Source organism: Antedon bifida, chromosome 9 (assembly GCF_963402885.1).
Source record: "Antedon bifida chromosome 9, ecAntBifi1.1, whole genome shotgun sequence".
Taxonomy (NCBI): Eukaryota; Metazoa; Echinodermata; class Crinoidea; order Comatulida; family Antedonidae; genus Antedon; species Antedon bifida.
The window spans coordinates 10,962,127-10,980,059 of NC_136234.1; the positions used below are offsets into that span (position 1 = coordinate 10,962,127).

Here is a 17,933-nt window from a genome sequence, read left to right on the forward strand (position 1 = left end):
TTGAGGGCAGCAGACGCGACGTCCCCAGTCTAGTCTAGTCCTAATCTTTGTCGTATGGTGAATTGGCACAAGCTCCTCTTTCAGATTATCAAAAAAGTCTTAGAGGTATAATAATTATGATGAGCAGAACTATTGTACTTTCGCACCTTTCTTAGTTAGGCCTAGGCCTAGGCTAGGTAGGCTATCTAAACTAAGGCTAGGCTAGGCCCTAGCTAGGCCTAGCTAGCCTAGCTAGGCCTAGCCTAGCTAGGCCTAGCCTAGCTAGGCCTAGCTAGGCTAGGCCTAGCTAGGCTAGCTAGGCCTAGCCTAGTAGCCTAGCTATAGCCCTAGGCCTACCCACAAGGAACATTTTCGCCAGTGTAGCGTAGCAAAAAGCTATACAAAACAACCTTATTGCTACACATTTTGAAAATTGTGTAGCAAAAAATACAATACAAAACTATGTTTCTCGACTTCAAAATCAGTTTGATTAGCAATATTGCTAAACAAAATTTTTAAATGAAAATTTTCCCTGACCCAGCCCGCGTGAGTGTTATAAAACACATAAAACATTCACCTGCCCTTCTGCGCGGCGATGGTTCGAAAGTACAGTAGTAGGCTAGTACTAGTAGTAGGGTGCGATCAATTCTGCCCACGTTACCATGCACAATACTAGGCCTAGGCTAGTCTATTTATGTCATTGCATTGATGCTAGGCCTATGTATTTTCTGAAAAATGTTATATGAACTGTGTATAGTAGGCCCTAGGCTAGTACAGTGTAAATTCTTTTCCTATAGGGCCTAGCTAGTAGTAGTAGTAGGCTAGTCCTAGGTCAATATTATTATCATTCTGTTACATTCCCCCACCAGTAACCTAGGCGAAAAGCAAACTCAAAAAAAGTTTTTGTATTTGTAAGCAAACTTGTCTGCGTTACTTGTTCTTGCGTCCTAAGAATTTGAAAGGAACAAATGTTATAGTTCCTTTCAATTTCTTACAGTTCTGTTCTTATACTATAGTTCTTGATTGAGCAAAACTACTGTAGTTATTTAGCGAAAAGATGTTTTATAGTAATTAAAATGTTTATTATCTATTTTTATTTTAAATCTCTTAAAAATGTGAACTTTGTTTTTGCAAAAGAGCGAGCTCATGGGTCTTTGGATAATCTGACCCAAGCATTTAGACTACCACATCCTGACCGCAGTCCAAAGAGGTCACCAGGTCATTCAGTAAACTTTCAAGGTCACTCTGAACTGAGGTCACACAACAGTATAGATTATGGCAGTGCTGCACACCGCTTGAAATTTTTACTGAAAGAAGAAGAGAGAAAGCTACATCCAAATACAGATTACAAATTAGCAAGTTTCCCTGGCAGCACTAGTATCAGGAACCAGCCTTTACAAATGGTCAGTTTTTAACTACATCTTACCCTTCTAACCTATTGAGGGCTCAATACTCCATGACTCAACATAGTGCCACCCATTGGCTCTGTTCTATCCCACAAAGTCTTTCGAATAGTTTCATGTTTCTTGACGAAAAGTAGATTCTTTTGTTATCGGTTGTTTTGTAAAAAACAAATAATTAGGTGCACATTCGACAGTGCCAATAAATAGCAACAATTCAGTAAGCATGGTTAACATAAAACGTTAAGGTGTATTTGATTTATTTCTAATGTAGCGTGACCTATCTTCACCATCTATATCACATCATGATATGCGAAATCCTGACACATTGCCGACATCTGATCAGCTCGTTCCTTTAATTAAAAACCAGAGTTCCTACATCCAGCAGTTGGAAGGTGATCTCAAATTTTGTAAGGTAAAGTATATCTGTTTGATTGTTTACTAATATTTAGTTTTATAAATTTAAAGAGTAGCTCCAGATTAACTAAATCCCCTTCCTAACAGAACACGATTCCAGTAATATACTCCCAGCCATGCTGTGTGAACGATCATAGATATATTTCTCTATCTTGATGTGTGAGAGCATGATGTTCTGTAGTTAATTTAAACGTTGTTCAGCCAAGTGTATCAAGTAAACGGTGTATAGTAAAATAGATTTTTTTTACAGCCCTTTCATACTATAAAATGGTGTATGCCGGTTATATTCTGGTAAAGACAGTTTTTTGTAAATGGAATGGCCGATTTCGTTTTAAGGACTGCTAAAGTGATGTAATAAATAATAATTTAATTATTTACTGAAATCTTTATCTTGCTTGATACTTCAGGAAGAAATGCTTGTTCTAAAAGACAAAACCGACAATGTTTTATCTGAAAATATTAAATTACATGAAGAACTTAAGACTAACATGGTACAGCTTGCATTGGAACTTCAACAATTTCCGCAGGTAGAAAAGAATTAATTGCATACTTGTATCAAAAGAAACATATCGAAATACACATATCAAATATTACATTTTTAGAAATTCTTGGTTTTTAACATGTACACGTCTTCCTAGACTGATTTAAATATTAAAACGCATATGAAAAGTATCAACATATTTTATTATTATTAAATCGAAACACAGTCTAGTAAAAAGTTGGAAAAACTAATTGCCAAAATTTGATTTTATGCTCTGCAGTTAGTTTGGCTGAAAGGTTTAGAGTGTTGACATTTTGTGTTGATGGTATATATATTAAAAGTTTCCCAAACAGGCATATAAGAATGTGTTTAAAAAGATGATTAATTTGTTTTATGTTTTCGTTTTCTTGCTAAAATTAGGAGGCTGAAGATAAGTTATTTAAAGGAAGTAAACCAGATGCTAACAAAATCGATCCAGAAAAACCAATGAACAAAGACCTTTATGCTAAATGGGAGCAGGAACTGGTACAGTTTTTATTACTTCTATTAGTATTATATGACAATAATCACCCCTACTGAACTCTACTATTGTGAGGTGGAGAGTAAAATGTTACCTAGCCTATAAATAATTAGGATTCCTAATGTTTCTAAATTGCAGTAAATTCAAACTAAAAAACAAAGTTACGAATTCAAAAGCAGAATATACAAAAAACGCAGCCCGAATTTAAAATTCATAAATAAAAGTAGTATCTTAGGATAAAAAATTTATTTTAGACATATTGCATTATTAAGTGGCATAATGCATGTGGAGGTGTGTACTGTATCTTGTTTTTATATTTATCATTGCTCTTATTTATCATGTCATAGCTTGAGTTTTATCTTTATAGGAACAAGTGAAGCAGTTCCATGAAGCCAAGACCAAACGTTTAGAATCGCAACTAACATACACTAAGTGAGTTTGTAACATTTTTTCTAGTCTTACGATGTAGAGCACTTGGTACTGCCATGCTTGCTTCCTTTGTCCGATAACTTTATTCAAACCTTTTCTCTTCTGCTTTTTTTATCATCCAGTTTTGGGTTAAAATGAATAACAATTATATGACATTGAAATGTCATATTCAAAAAAGAAATTGTTTTTTAGGGGACAATACATCTCTAATTATTGCATTATTTAAATGAAGAATTACTGAAAAATGTCAATTCTCTGAGTATCAGTGGCTGAATTTCAAATAAAATCAGCAAAAAAGCTAAATAAAAACAATAAGTAAAACAACAAAAGAAGTTACTGAGGTTTTGGGTAACAAATGCTGTTTAATGCTAAATTTTAATGTTCAACATGTTCACTGATTAATATATTCTTCTACCTTTTGTGCCAAGTCAAATAGATGATGAAATGTTTTCTACTACCCCAAAAAGTTGGTCAATATTGTCTGTTTCACAATGGGTATAGGTCTGCCATGTTGTATCGCTTGAGATATGATATGGAACTATAAATCCATTTATTTGTATGCACACACACCAAGTTACATATATAAATACTGCAGACACAGAACAATAATTCTAAATATATTTATTCATAGCCTATTTTGATGATTTGGTTTCTCACTCCTGTGGACGATCAAAGTATAGTGATCAAAACATTGAGAAACCTAAATATTTCTTCTCAGAACTAAATATATGTGGTGTATTTCAAACTTTACATCAAGGTTTTTTTTTTGCTTCAGAAATGAGTTAAAAAAGCATGAAGAGCTTTGTGATGATTTAAGAAGTAAACTACGCATGTCAGAATCTCTAAGTCTTCTGGGTAAAGATGACACTCCTAAAAACGAAGGAATGTGTATACGATGTGCCCAACATGAAGCGGTCCTCGCTAGTACGCATATGGATAATAAAAGCAAAATACTGGATTCTTTAACACGGTAACTAATTACTTATTAATAGTATTGGTGCAAAAACAGTTCCAATATAATAATGTTCGCATATAATACTTAACATTTTTATGAAACTTCTGAATGTTTTTCAACAGCCTTAAGGCCACAGTTTTGATCTGAATCTCACCAAAGCATAATTTTGAAGTTGAAAGGAGGTCACAAACCCAGAAATACTATTTATATTTACTGCCTACAGGTCATACTTTTGATCCATATCTTGCCATAATGATCCAGCATCTATTGGTAGTTTACTTTTTAATGGGAATGTTCAAAGTGTATAGTAACAATCCACAACAAAATATTGTTTAGAATAATATTAACGTTAACAGCAAGATTTGAACCAGGGTTTCAACTATAGAAATTCACTTGTTAAGCAGTGCAATTAAGACTAATTGTTTTAGGAGAGATTTATGTAAGAAAATTATACTGTAGTACTTTCCCCCTCTAGCTTGTAGACTTTCCCCCTGTATTCTTCAATTTTTGTTTATTTTTTATTTATTAGAGAACGTGATGATCTGATGGATGTTGTAACCACAATGAAATCAAACATGGTAGAAATGAAACAGAAAGAGGCTGAAGCATACACACAAGTAAAACACAGTTTAGACATGTTACAGGAAGCTCAACTGGAAAAGACACAGGTAAGGAAACTGATAGTTAACTTATAAAGCTCTGTCTACACTATCAAACTATTCATTGCGAAGTTTGATGTGAAAGGGTATAATACAGCCAAAAAGAGATACTCTATAATTCATGTTAAGATGAGATCATTCTTTATCACAAAAGTAAAAAAGAAATATTTCTTACAAAACTCAGCTCGACTTTCTGACGTAACATTGTTAAATATTTTTCTTCCTTCATTAAATGGTGATTTTAATGATATTCTTTTTAATAAATTAAGAAACATCGTTTTGAAGACTATACTGCATAAATATTATCAGCAGATATTTTCATAGACTCTTCTCGTAGACATGCTTTGGAGTGTTCACATGCCCAGTCCAAATTCTGCATAATACAGTTTCCTAATGCTTCCATTCTCTGCACCATAACTTAAACCTGCAGCGTGAAAATGCATTTAATCATTCTCTTTATTTAAAATCGAATGAAGGTTACCAATGAAATATGAGAGTAGAAGTAAATCTGGTAGAATAATAATTCATTCGTACGTTTTATTTGTCAGTGATTAGTTCTGTTTGGGGATATTGTCTGTTGGGTTGGGGTGGGAATGTTGGTAGGGGAGATAGGGATAGAATAGAGAGGTTGGTGAGGAGGGCAGGGAGGATGGTTGGATGTGAATTACCTGTGGTGGACTCGGTCTATCATGAACGGTTGTGCAATATGTTTAGAGTGATATGGAATGATGTTAGTCATTCCCTTAACTCGGACATTGCCGACTGCCTTATGGAACGTAGTGGTAGACTGAGGCCGCCACCGGGATCCACTGAACGCCATCGTCTCTCCTTCCTCCCAAGGGGCATACAAGACTATAATGAAAGATATCATAGATAGGGGAATTTTTTACGATACACTATTTTTGTTATTATTATTTCCTTGTATCCTTGTAATAATTTTTTAAATAAATACATTTATTTTGTTAAAATAAAACAAAATCAAAACTACTGAGCAAGCTGTATGTAATAACGTTTTGGGTATTTTTTTAGGCATTAGTTCAAAGGGAACAATTGGCTGATGATGTGAGGAACAGTGAGCAGCGAATGGCTGATTTAGTAGCTGATCAACAAAACCGTTTGATGACTGAAAGAGAACTTGTAAGGAGGGAGTATGAACAACAATTGGAACAGCTTCAACAACAGGTATAATAGTGAATTAGAATGCCAAACAATGTAAAGTAAAACAATGATAAAAGTACAAATGCAACTGATTTCCACTCTAAATGAAACATAATAATTATGTTATAACGAGGTATTGTTATTAAATCGTTAATCAAACATTATCTCCACATTTTTCAGTTCATATTGATTTTTTAATCACATTTTCTTGTAATTTTAAGAGATTGAACTTGTTTTCAATCACATTTTCTTATTATTTTCAGATTGCTCAGGGAGTACAGAAAAATGCTGCAATACAGAACCAAATAGAGAAAGTAACAAGAGAGAAAGTGGCCTTAACAAATGAGTTAGAACAAGCCAAATCACAGATCATGCAACATTCCGTTTATATTACGCAGGTACGTTTCTGGATTTTGCGGATAAACTCAATTGGTACCAAAAAAAAAAAAGCAATTGTGTGCATACTATGTAATTGTTACCTCTTTGATGACTAAAATGACCCAGCAGATATTCTACTGATATTTGGCTTTATAATATATATATATATATAATAATGACGTTATCCAAATTCCTTCACTTGCACTGATGAAGGGCTAGTGTTGCCCAAAAGCTCTGCTAACTTTTCTGGCTGTTTTACTTATCGTTTTGATTTCGCTTTTTTTTTGTATCTCCTTTGAGATCCAGCCACTGATACCCACAGCATTGTAATTTTTTCAGTAATTTGCCTTTGGATTTATATATATAATAACAAATATTGCCTTTTTATTGGTGAAATATAAGATTTGATATCCCCTTGGAATTGATATTTTTCTCTCAGGATTTAATTTCCCTTAGCTTCGCTTCAAAGATATATAGTCCCTCGAGAAAAATATAATTTCCTTGTGGATGCCAAATCTTATATTTCACCTCTTAGCAAGCGTGTCTACATAATATTATAATCATAATCATTCTTGATTCACTACAAAAAGATGATATGATCAAATAGATAAAAACTATATTTTTTTTAATGAAATGGGAATCAGCTCAAAAGCTTAACAAATGTGTAACATATCTGTTTTCCTTATCGTATGCATAAGGTTGCAAAACCTTCCTAATAACTTATTTATACTTCAAGTGTATGGTGGTTAATAAAGGTAAATCCACAGCAGTTTTAAAAATCATGCTGCAATGTGTTCTTCAAATAAACAAATTACTACATTCAGAATGGAATGGGTTTATTTTATAGGCTTCTCATGATGCGAAAGTATCAACTACTTCATCAACAATACAAAGAGATGAAGCTATGAGACAATTGGACAAACTTAGACAAACTACCTCATTAGAAATTCAAGAACTTGTACAGGTAAGAAAATACTATGAATATTTATTATCAAATGGTTCATTACAAATATAAAGGATGAAGCTGATCATTATTATTTGTATATACTTCATTAATAATACAATGCTGTTCATTCCTTTATTTGACAACCATTATATGTTATTGAGGATTCGTACAGTTAAACCTCTGTGAGCGGCCACCTCTTGTAAGCGGCCACCTCCTTTAACGGCTGCACTTTCAAAAGCCTGTTTTCCTATCTAATTAGTGCATTGGGTAAGCGGCAACCTTTATACAAATACAATTTTTATACTTATTATGCTTTATATATTAGCTTTATTTCGAAGCGGTTTTAAAAACATTTTTGTGAAGAAACTTCCTGTGTTTTTTAGATGAGATGAGAAAACTACACTAAACTACTAAAACGTGTCTGAAAGTCATAAATAATACCAAACCACCTGATCATAAACAATAAAATACAATTAGTTGGCGAATTTAAAGGCCTGTTGCGTTGAGAACGGCAAAAAATATCGTGCATGGCCAATACAGTACATGATTTTGGCCCTCTATCGAAAGAACCTGGTTCCGAGGGTGGCCGCTTACAGGAGGTTCAACTGTAGGTTGTTACTGCATCACAATAAACACAAACAATTGCATGTTGTTATCTTCTGGCTCTTCCAATGTACGAAAGCAACTATAATGTCATAATGCTTATTACAATTACAGTATAATTAAATAAATAAATGTAGAAATTTGTTTTATGCTTCAGGAAAAGACTCGTTTAAAATCTGAGTTGGGAGATGTAAAGCGACGTATGGATGAGGCTGAAAAACAAGCTTTATTGAGCAAAGATGAAAGTATCAAGTTAACAGAGAGATGCAATACAGCAGAACGAGATGTAAGAAATAAACTAATGATATTGTATCTTATCAAGTCGATTTATTGAAAGAGAAATTTAGGATAGGTAGAAGAGTGCAATACATTTTTTTTTACCCAGCGAGCCAGAACCAGAATGTGCTAGCACATTAAAATCAAGCTGTAGTGCCAAGCTGTCTGTAATTGTTCTGTTCTGCATCCAATTGCATTACTGCCTAATTCTAGAATGGTTTAGGCATTGGCCTAGCCTCTCATTAAAAGGTTGGTGTGTTATAAAACAAATAATGAATGTTTTATATTCATGCAATAATACAAATAATTTCATTTGGTGAAAGATGAATGCTCTTTATGTAAAATTGTGTTTAAAATCACATATAAAAATGCAATATTCAATTCCTATTGTTTTTGTAAAGCTTATGCTAGTGAAGATGGCAAAAGATGGCATTGATCGTAGTCGTAACGATGAACTACGAACTTTAACCCGCCGCACTCAACAAAGAGAACAGGAGCTACAACAAGTTATACATGAGCAGGAGAATAGATATTGTAAGTTAAGAATCAACTCATCATCTTAGTTTAATCCATTTAGAAAATAAATAAAACTTAATTTATCCTGACTGAATTTTGAAGGCAAGCCATGCAAAGATATGGTTCTCCAATTATAACATGAAAAAGTAACAGCATATGATATAAAATCTAAATCTTGATTTTTTTCACAAAATTTGTTATTCCCATAATGATAATAATAATGATGATAATAGTACAAAATGTGAAAGCTTGAAAATTGAGTTCTTTCACATGTTTGTGATAATGGTATATAAATATATTTCGGTTGGGACTGCTTTTTCTCATTCTCACAGATTATTTGTCATTTCAAAATTAATTAATTTTTATTCAGTATATCACCGAGCGGTTTATAATTTATTTTGTGCCTGTTGATTTAAAAATAATTTTATAATACATATATTATGTTTCTTATTTTAGCATGTTTGTCATTCTGAAAGGCTATGGCATCTGGTTTAGAAATCAATCAAATGGCAAGGATACCTTTGTGTGTGTTATAATATTTTCAAATAATTTATAATTTTACTTTTAGCTTCTACAGTAACTGAACTTGAGAATGTGATATGTAGTCAAGGTTTGTTGATAAATAAACTAAGAGATGAAGGAACCAATCTAACAGACAAAGTACAAGAAGTCAGTGATAAATACAGGTAAAGATCACTACGTTAGAATATTTCACACTTGCAATTTGATTGGTTAATTACGTATCAGTTGGAATTAGCCCTACCTAACGGAAAAGTGATATGTAATGGTGATAATTAACGTGCATGTCCAGCTTTCTGTAAACATTTTGAAAATTGTTTCCATGCAGTGTTGTAAGTGATTGCGTTCGAAAAAACAACTAGTTGTGTCCGATGTTCCACTCCGCATTCATTATTTTGAATGGCCTAACATCCCGGCCTAGCATGTAAATATATATAAATTGAATAAAAGTAGGTGAATGAATGAATGTTTTGTACTCATTATTGGGAGTGGAGTTGTTTTTTAGTTCTTTTTTTTTCGCATACTGAAAAAGCTTTTTAAAAAACTGATTCCTATTGTTTTTCTTCTAATAGGTCTGAAATAAGGAGACTTAAACAAACAAACTCGGAACTGAGTCTACGTTGTGACCGTCTTTCTCAACAGCATGCCGAGATGGAAGTGCAATGTGTTGATCATGGACGTCTTCATAAACGTATGAAAAGCAGGTTAGAGCAGTTGGATGAACATGGCCAAAGGACTGGAAAACAGGTGCAAATTTTTGGTGAAATTTAACTGTTTATTTTGTCATTTTATTATTGTTAAATCATTAATTTTGTTTCGTTTTTTTGTATGGACGTGAACAACTTCCATTAAAACTGCAATATGGCCTATTAAATTTTTCATGATACTACTACTACTTGGAATTTGTTGTTTGTTTTAACTGATGACTTGATATTGGTATAAGTATTTTAACTTTGTATTTAAAGTATGTATTTGATTTCTAGATATACGAGTTACTACAAAAGCAAACTGGTTTGATGAAAGAAAGACATGCTCTTAGCCAAGAAGTTGAATTCCTAAGATCACAAATTCAGAAAGCCAGTCCCCAATCTATTTCATCTGTAAGTATCAAAAAGATAAACGAAAACTCTAATTTTTGGTGATGAATGATCATTTTTTAGCCATGCGAACAATGCGTCCACAGTTGACCCCTTGGCGAATCCCCGAATAACAAAGTTTTCGAAATAATAATTTATTTTTATATATTAAATAAACATTGGCTATATCAATAAATTATGTTATTAAATGGTAGTTCTTTTGCACGATCGTCATAGACGTTGGTTTTGCTCGTGTCTCAAATGGGCCTGATCGTCTTAAACCCGAAAGTCTGTGGACCCGATCATTTACAATTATTGCCATGGTAAGCTTCCTGAATGTCGGAATTTACGTCTGCAATTTCATGGGCTGTTGTGTAGACGGTTATCATTATAGACTAGGCTAGGCCAGTGATATGGAGAATTCAAGTCAAAGAAATATGCCTATTGCATAGGAACGTCTGTTTCCCCGGGGGTCTGGTTCCCCAACTTCTCGTTGTACCAGGCGTCTCTTTGTTATTTTAATTATGGATGTAGCAGAGGTAGATTGCACAGAGAGACAGACGTTACACGACAGAATAGAAAGTACCTTCGATGAACGCCATCTTATTGAAATCAAATATTTGTGCGTTATGCATTTTAGATGCTGCCTATTAAGTTTCATATTTTACCCTTCTTATTAAACTTTCTTTGTACGTGCAGTGCATGAGTAGAGTAAACAAAACAACCTTTGGGAAATGGTTGAATCTAACAGGGATTTAGCTAAACAGACACACGTGCGCATTGCAGACTATACAGTATTACTGCTGTGGTGTTGTGTAATAATCAGTAATTTCTCCTGACGGAAAAGCTTCCCCACGGCCATAATGAAGAAAGATGGAAAGTCGTGGTACTCTGTACTGTGGCCTATTAATAACAGATAATATTATCTGTACGTTCAATGATGATACGAGTGTTCGTTTGCTAGTTCTAAATTTACTTTAAATATAGTACACTCTTCCAAATTTTGCATGGATATACATAATTTTTATTTGCCATAGTTATTGAATAACTAAATAAATAAATTTAAATGCATTTTCATTTTGCAGATCACAAGAAACCTGTCAAAGGAAAACATTGGTGGTAGTGCTATTAGTGATCTAATGGAAAGCAATCATTCAGCTGCCATGACTGATGACTCATGATGCTATTACTAGAAACCCATGCAGAGGTATCAGAGCAACGGATGACTCGTGATGCTATTACTAGAAACTCATGCAGGAGGTATCACAGCAACGGATGACTTGTGATGCATTAATAGAAACCCATGCAGAGGTATCACAGCAACGGATGACTCGTGATGCTAATACTAGAAACCCATGCAGAGGTATCACAGCAACGGATGACTCGTGATGCTATTAATAGAAACCCATGCAGAAGTATCACAGCAACGGATGACTCGTGATGCTATTACTAGAAACTCATGCAGAGGTATCACAGCAACGGATGACTCGTGATGCTATTACAAGAAACTCATGCAGAGGTATCACAGCAACAGATGACTCGTGATGCTATTACTAGAAACTCATGCAGAGGTATCACAGCAACAGATGACTCGTGATGCTATTACTAGAAACTCATGCAGAGGTATCACAGCAACAGATGACTCGTGATGCTATTACTAGAAACTCATGCAGAGGTATCACAGCAACAGATGACTCGTGATGCTATTACAACCCAATACAGAGGTATCACAGTAACAGATGACTAATTATGCTATTACAACACCATATAGAGGTATAAGTATACGGCATTACCATTCTCGTCAGATCACCGAAGTTAAGCAACGTAGGGTTTGGTTAAAGCTTGGATCGGAGACCATCTGTTAATATCAAGTGCTGTATATGGAGCTGGGGTCTCATTAGGTATTTGAAAACAGCACTGCTGACTCTGACAGCCCCTGCATCTAATATCTGCCACAGAAGTATTGGCCCATGCCCTTTCTCTGGTCAAGGTGAGCACTGGATGAGAGAAGCAAGCCCTTGATCAATGTTAGGACCTTGCTTTAAACAGTCCTGGCTTGGTTTCATCCATCATTCAGATGAATGTAAAAGTAATGGACATTGTTGTTGGCGACAGACGTCCGGCACAATAGAGGTATCATAGCTCCAGCTTAAGTGAAGTAGAATATTAGCTTTTTTTTTTTTTTTATTGCCAATGCCCCAATAACTACTGCCAGGAGTAATTCAATACACAAAACCATTCTGAGAGTGTTGGGAGAGTCACCATCGAATCACATTTAGACCATAATACCCCAGTGGTCTAATGCTAGAATGTCTTCATATCAAGCAGGCGCTGCTGCGTTACAATCTAGGTTGGGGCAATTTTTTGTCAGTCTCACGGTTTATAACCGCAAACAGTCTTTAATTGGAACTGCTATATATCCAAGTTCATTCACAGTAAACTGTGGTTTTTATCTTTCGAGAGCGTAGACAGCTAATTATTAAATTGAGCTCGCATAACTGCTCTTTTTATGTTGGTTTGGTAATTTCATAAGAAGTTCTATATGTATCAATGATTTGAATTTAGATAAACAACTTAATAGCAATTTGGGTCACACTACCTCACGGGCGTTTGTTGCGTCGCAAAGCATTATGGGTTTAAAAGAAGTACAAATATATTCTGAATATTCATGAGCCATATCTACAGCTTGCTATGGTGTGTGTGTGTCCGTTCGGTTTGTGTACATTACTTGTTTGTATATAAACATATGTAGTATTAGACTAAACTTCTTAATTGGAAAGTTTGGAGATGGAGAAATCACTAATCTTGACATCATCAACCAGATATGACATATCATGCAAAGACTTGGTTTTGTCTTGAAAACTTTTTTGAAGATTGTTCTCTTAGGCTGTGAAGCAGGCACATTGTGTTGTGGCTCTTGCATGTCTGTGCACAAGTCATCAAGTGAATCACAGCCTTGTTCTGGTTGCACGTGTACTGACAAATTATGCTCATTATCTAGTGAAATGAATACACTGTCACGATAACTTGATGGTAAATTCTTCTAGTCCCAGTGATCATCCCAGTGATCAGCAAAAAAGTTTCCAAAGAAGTGTTTGCAAGGGTAATAATATATCTCCCATTGCTCACATGTGCATTTTGGAACTTGCAAATTGACCTCATGAAACTGGTTGTACTGAGAGGAGCTATGAACAGAAACAATTCCTTTTTCCAACACATAAAACATCAGTCTCTAGTAAATCACCTGAGCTCAATTTAGCTTTGAGACAATGCTTAATAAAATGTGGCGGTCGGTCATGGTAGAGGTATACAGGTACGGCTGAGTTATATTTCCTGTATGTGTGGCTAAGCTGTACTTTTCTTTGCTGATATTTTTTGTAACATTGAGGTATATAGGTCTCTACAAGCATCACCGGAATTCCAAACACTGACCTATCTGTCGATCGGGGTAAGAATTCATATTTGAAGGCCTTGTTTTGGGCTTCTACGCCATTGTTGGTGTTTAGTACTTGACGTTTGCGCATGAATCTCACCCAACAAAATGAACAAGAAAGCTAAATGTTGTGGACATGATGTTTGTCCTTATAAAGAGCTAACTCTTTTAGACTAACAACCGCACTATCCGCTTCAAATGTGTTAAGAACTCCTCCTGCTCTAAAGAATTCAGCCCATTCTTGCCTTTCCTTGCCCAACAAAGTCACAGATGTATGATATCACCCCTGGAAACTGTTCTTCTATGTCACCTATTTCCATCCATGAAAAATCTACCATAAAATACGTAGGTTGCCAAAGAGGATTCCATGTTTTAATAATGCCAATATCTTTGGTCTTCATGTTGAGTGAAGAACTCTGCAACAACCTTGTAATCGACATTTGTTTTAACACAAAGGAAGAACAACGGGATGGCATATTTGGTGATCTTGTATGTAGCATCCAAAAAGACAAGATCCGACTCATACATTTGAAGGACGTTTTTGCCATGGCTCCTGGTGCAAAAAATTAAAATCTTTGCTCTGCACCTATTTTGTCACCTTCGTTGGTTTGTTCCTTATGCAGCCTATAAAAAAAGTGTCTCTTGTGATTTTGCTACCCAATCTTCTTTTGAAGTGCCTCTTGGTCTTCCTTGCAATATTTCTGAGTGGCAATTGCTCATGGTTCCTGATGTCAATTTTTTTTGGATAATATTTACGAATATTTGACTTTGGCCGTTTAATCTGTAGGTGTTTCACAAAACAATTCGTTGTCAACAAATTCTGATATCCTACGATTGATTTCATCTGTACTAAATACATCCCTACCAACTATGCTCATGAATTTTATTGATTATTTGTTTGACAATACTTTGGTCCATTCCTGCAACCTCACCAACCAGATAATACTTGTGGATTGATGAAAGAGGTATGCGGATGTAGTGGCTCCTTCCTTCAATTCCGCTCCCTATACCAATGAAATTGGTAACAGACAGAATATGAGCTTTTTCCAGGCCACTTCTACTCCTAGAGCCTCTCTAAGAAAGTAGGCTGGCTCAATAGGCTAGGGGTGGTGTATTTATAATTTTATAGATATCCTAGGCATATACAATTATTAATTAAAGACCTTTATTACTATAGGCCTAGTAAATACCAGCCGCAATTTAAATGAACTGTGGGGTCGGGCCGGCCCTCCCTCTGTACTGTCACTGTACCTTGCCTATTATAGACCTAGAGCTAGCAATCATGGGATGAATTCAAAAGAAAATAAAACCTGATTTGATATATCGCTTGTTTCCTTTCTGGTGGTGTTCTTTTAGAACAAAATTGGTAGAGTTGATGGCCATATAGTCTTCCAAAAAAGTCGCCTTCATAATAACCATTAACATAACCATTTTCCAATCTATAAAATTGCAAATTCTGACCAAGATATTTCTCTTCATCCATCTTACCTCATAATCAGATCCATACAATAGTTTGTCGTCGTACATCATCATCATGTGGGTCACATTGCGTACTCCATGATTTATCATCATCGGGTACCCACCACCAACCATCATCAATCGTTTAAAAAGTGTCGTCGCCGCACGAGGAGAGACGGCGGCCGACCACATACATGATGTCATAAACAGCTATCAGCTCATGAATATTCAGAATATATTTGTACTTCCTTTAAACCCATAATGCTTTGCGATGCAACAAAAGCCTGTGAGGTAGTGTTACCCAAACAATTTGCCCTAAACAAATACATCGTGCACTTCTGAGCACATGGCTATATACATTGTCGTCCCAACAATCATTTAAAATGTGCCAATAAATCTTCAACATTGACATAAAAAATATAAGAGAACAACTGCAAAATAAGAACTGTATCGCACACAATCACCTGTATATTGAATTACAGAATGACAGCACAGTGCCTTCAATACATTGAAACTATTCGATCCAATGCATTACAGTAAACTAGGCCTAGGGAACTTCACAGACTTCATGTTAGGTTTAGGGTCTAGATTCTACAGGGAGGATCTTTTCAAGTCGAATTGGATATTTTGACACATGCTTGCAAACACATTTTTTTGCGTACACATACCATTTTTGTGCTATGCTGACACTTGACCAGAAGTTTATATCTATATATAAAGGCGAGCGAGCACAATGGAAAAACTTTGGTACTAATCTCCCCCTTATCCATCTCAGATGTACCGCGTAGATTTGATAACATTAGTTTTCAGTACTACGCTATTGTTCCATATTTCTATCTTAGGAAGATATTATAAAGGCTTTACATGAACTCCACTGACTAGAATTTGGTTCAATAATATCGTTTTGGAGCATATACTCAATCTCTTGTTTTAGATAGTTCTGCTGTATTAGATTGAGGTGATAAGGATGTTCTTTAAGCAGCTTAGCATCATCAACATCATTGATGTGTACAGGTACATCAGGATATGAACTGTTATGTTCAAGCACCAATTTTGTTAGTTCTGTCATTTCAGCATCCAAATTAGCAAGGACCTCAGAATGTTGAAGTCGCAAACAACTCTCAGTACTAAGATCATGGCCACCACCATTAATATTTTGGAAATTTAAGTTTAAGTCACTCTCTACCTTAGTGACAGGGGTGATAGAAATTAGTTCAGTCGCGCTTAGAACAGAAGTCAAGTTATCTTCAGAATTTGCTCATAGAACAGAAGTCAAGTTATCTTCATAAATAGTGCATATAGCAGAAGTCAAGTTATCTTCTGATATGACATTTTTTATGTTAGAGTCGCCAACCTGCTCAGCAATCAATTTCTCCTTAGTCAAAGATACACAAGGCATAATGCCAGTAAACTAAGTATCATCAGAGGGAGAATTAAACTCGGAGGCAAGGAATGTATCCCCTAAAATAACCTCATCAATTTGCTGGCTAATAGAATGCGTAATAGCGCACACAGGGAACATACTAGGATCTGGGGTGGTTTTGTCCTCTTTTACCATAGCCCCAGCTAAATCATTCCCTAAAACATTCCCTAAAACATAAATGGACCCCCAACTACTACAGGTCCGTTTATAAAATCGGACTTAATAAACAATATTGTGCAATGGTACGTTAAAGTACCCTAATTCAATCCCTTGCAAAACGACATCATCCCCAGTAGAGGATCTATCAGATAATGGCAAAATGCCTTCTAAAAGCAAGGATTGAGAAGCACCTGTATCCCTAAGGATCCTAACTGACTTGAGATTTAAATCATATCCAATTAAAGACACAAAACCATCGGACATGAATGGAGAGTACCCATCAATTTTTCTGTTTCTTGACCAAGACCAACCCAGAAGGTTTACTTTTTCCTTGATTTCGTTTTAAGGCAAAAAATTCGGACATAATGTGCCCTGGCTTTTTGCAATAATTGCAAGTAGTACTAGGAGATGGAAATTGTTGGTCAGATTTGTTGGAAGTGTGGGTTGGTTTAGGCGAAGTAGAAGAAGTATTACTTTGAGAACTAGCATTAGGCTGGACTTTGTTTCCAGAAGACATGACTGACTGTGACTGGGACTTTTGAATGAATGCTTGTTTATGCGTTAAGGCATAGTCATCAGCCAGTCGAGCAGCTTGACTTAAGGTCTCAGCTTTTTGCTCATCTAGATAAGTTCTCACATCAGGAGTAATACATGATTTAAACTCTTCTATCAAAATTAGTTGTCTAAGTGTATCATACTCTTTATTTGTTTGTTTAGATGCACACCAACGATCAAATAATCGATTGATTAGTTTGCCGTTTATTTCGGAATTGTTGCCTATAGGCCTCTGGGACTAATTCATACCCCTTTAAGATGAGTTCTTTAACTACATCATATGATGAACTTTGCTCAATTGATAAATCAGTATAAATTTCTCTAGCTTTACCAGTTAGTACACTTTGTAAAAGCAAAGTCCAGTGTTCTTTACTTTAGGTCATGTAAGATTTTTCGGCAATTTTCTCGAAATGTAATAAGAATTTATCTACAGTACTTCCTTCTCCTGAAAAGGTTGCACTAGTCTTATATGTTTAATTCCATTCTTTGAATTTCAATTTCTTTCATATTTTGTTAATATAAGTTAATAAACGACTCTTAATGTCATTCTTTCGCATAGAGGAATCAACGTCCTTTAGACCTAGGTGCGTAGC

The 17,933-nt window shown here is 35.2% G+C and overlaps 1 protein-coding gene across 1 annotated transcript; it reads left to right on the plus strand.

Moving 5' to 3' along the window:
- Positions 1–53: 53 nt before the first annotated feature.
- On the plus strand, positions 54–13,365 carry LOC144851520 (serologically defined colon cancer antigen 8 homolog). Its single transcript, XM_078709029.1, has 17 exons — positions 54–105; positions 1,117–1,382; positions 1,654–1,794; positions 2,204–2,323; positions 2,698–2,802; positions 3,165–3,229; positions 4,002–4,196; positions 4,711–4,849; positions 5,870–6,022; positions 6,262–6,396; positions 7,224–7,340; positions 8,083–8,211; positions 8,603–8,735; positions 9,286–9,403; positions 9,809–9,983; positions 10,220–10,336; positions 11,398–13,365. Exons 2-17 carry the CDS (start codon positions 1,380–1,382, stop codon positions 11,491–11,493), a joined length of 1,941 nt encoding a protein of 646 aa, XP_078565155.1. The 5' UTR covers positions 54–105; positions 1,117–1,379; the 3' UTR covers positions 11,494–13,365.
- Positions 13,366–17,933: the final 4,568 nt, after the last annotated feature.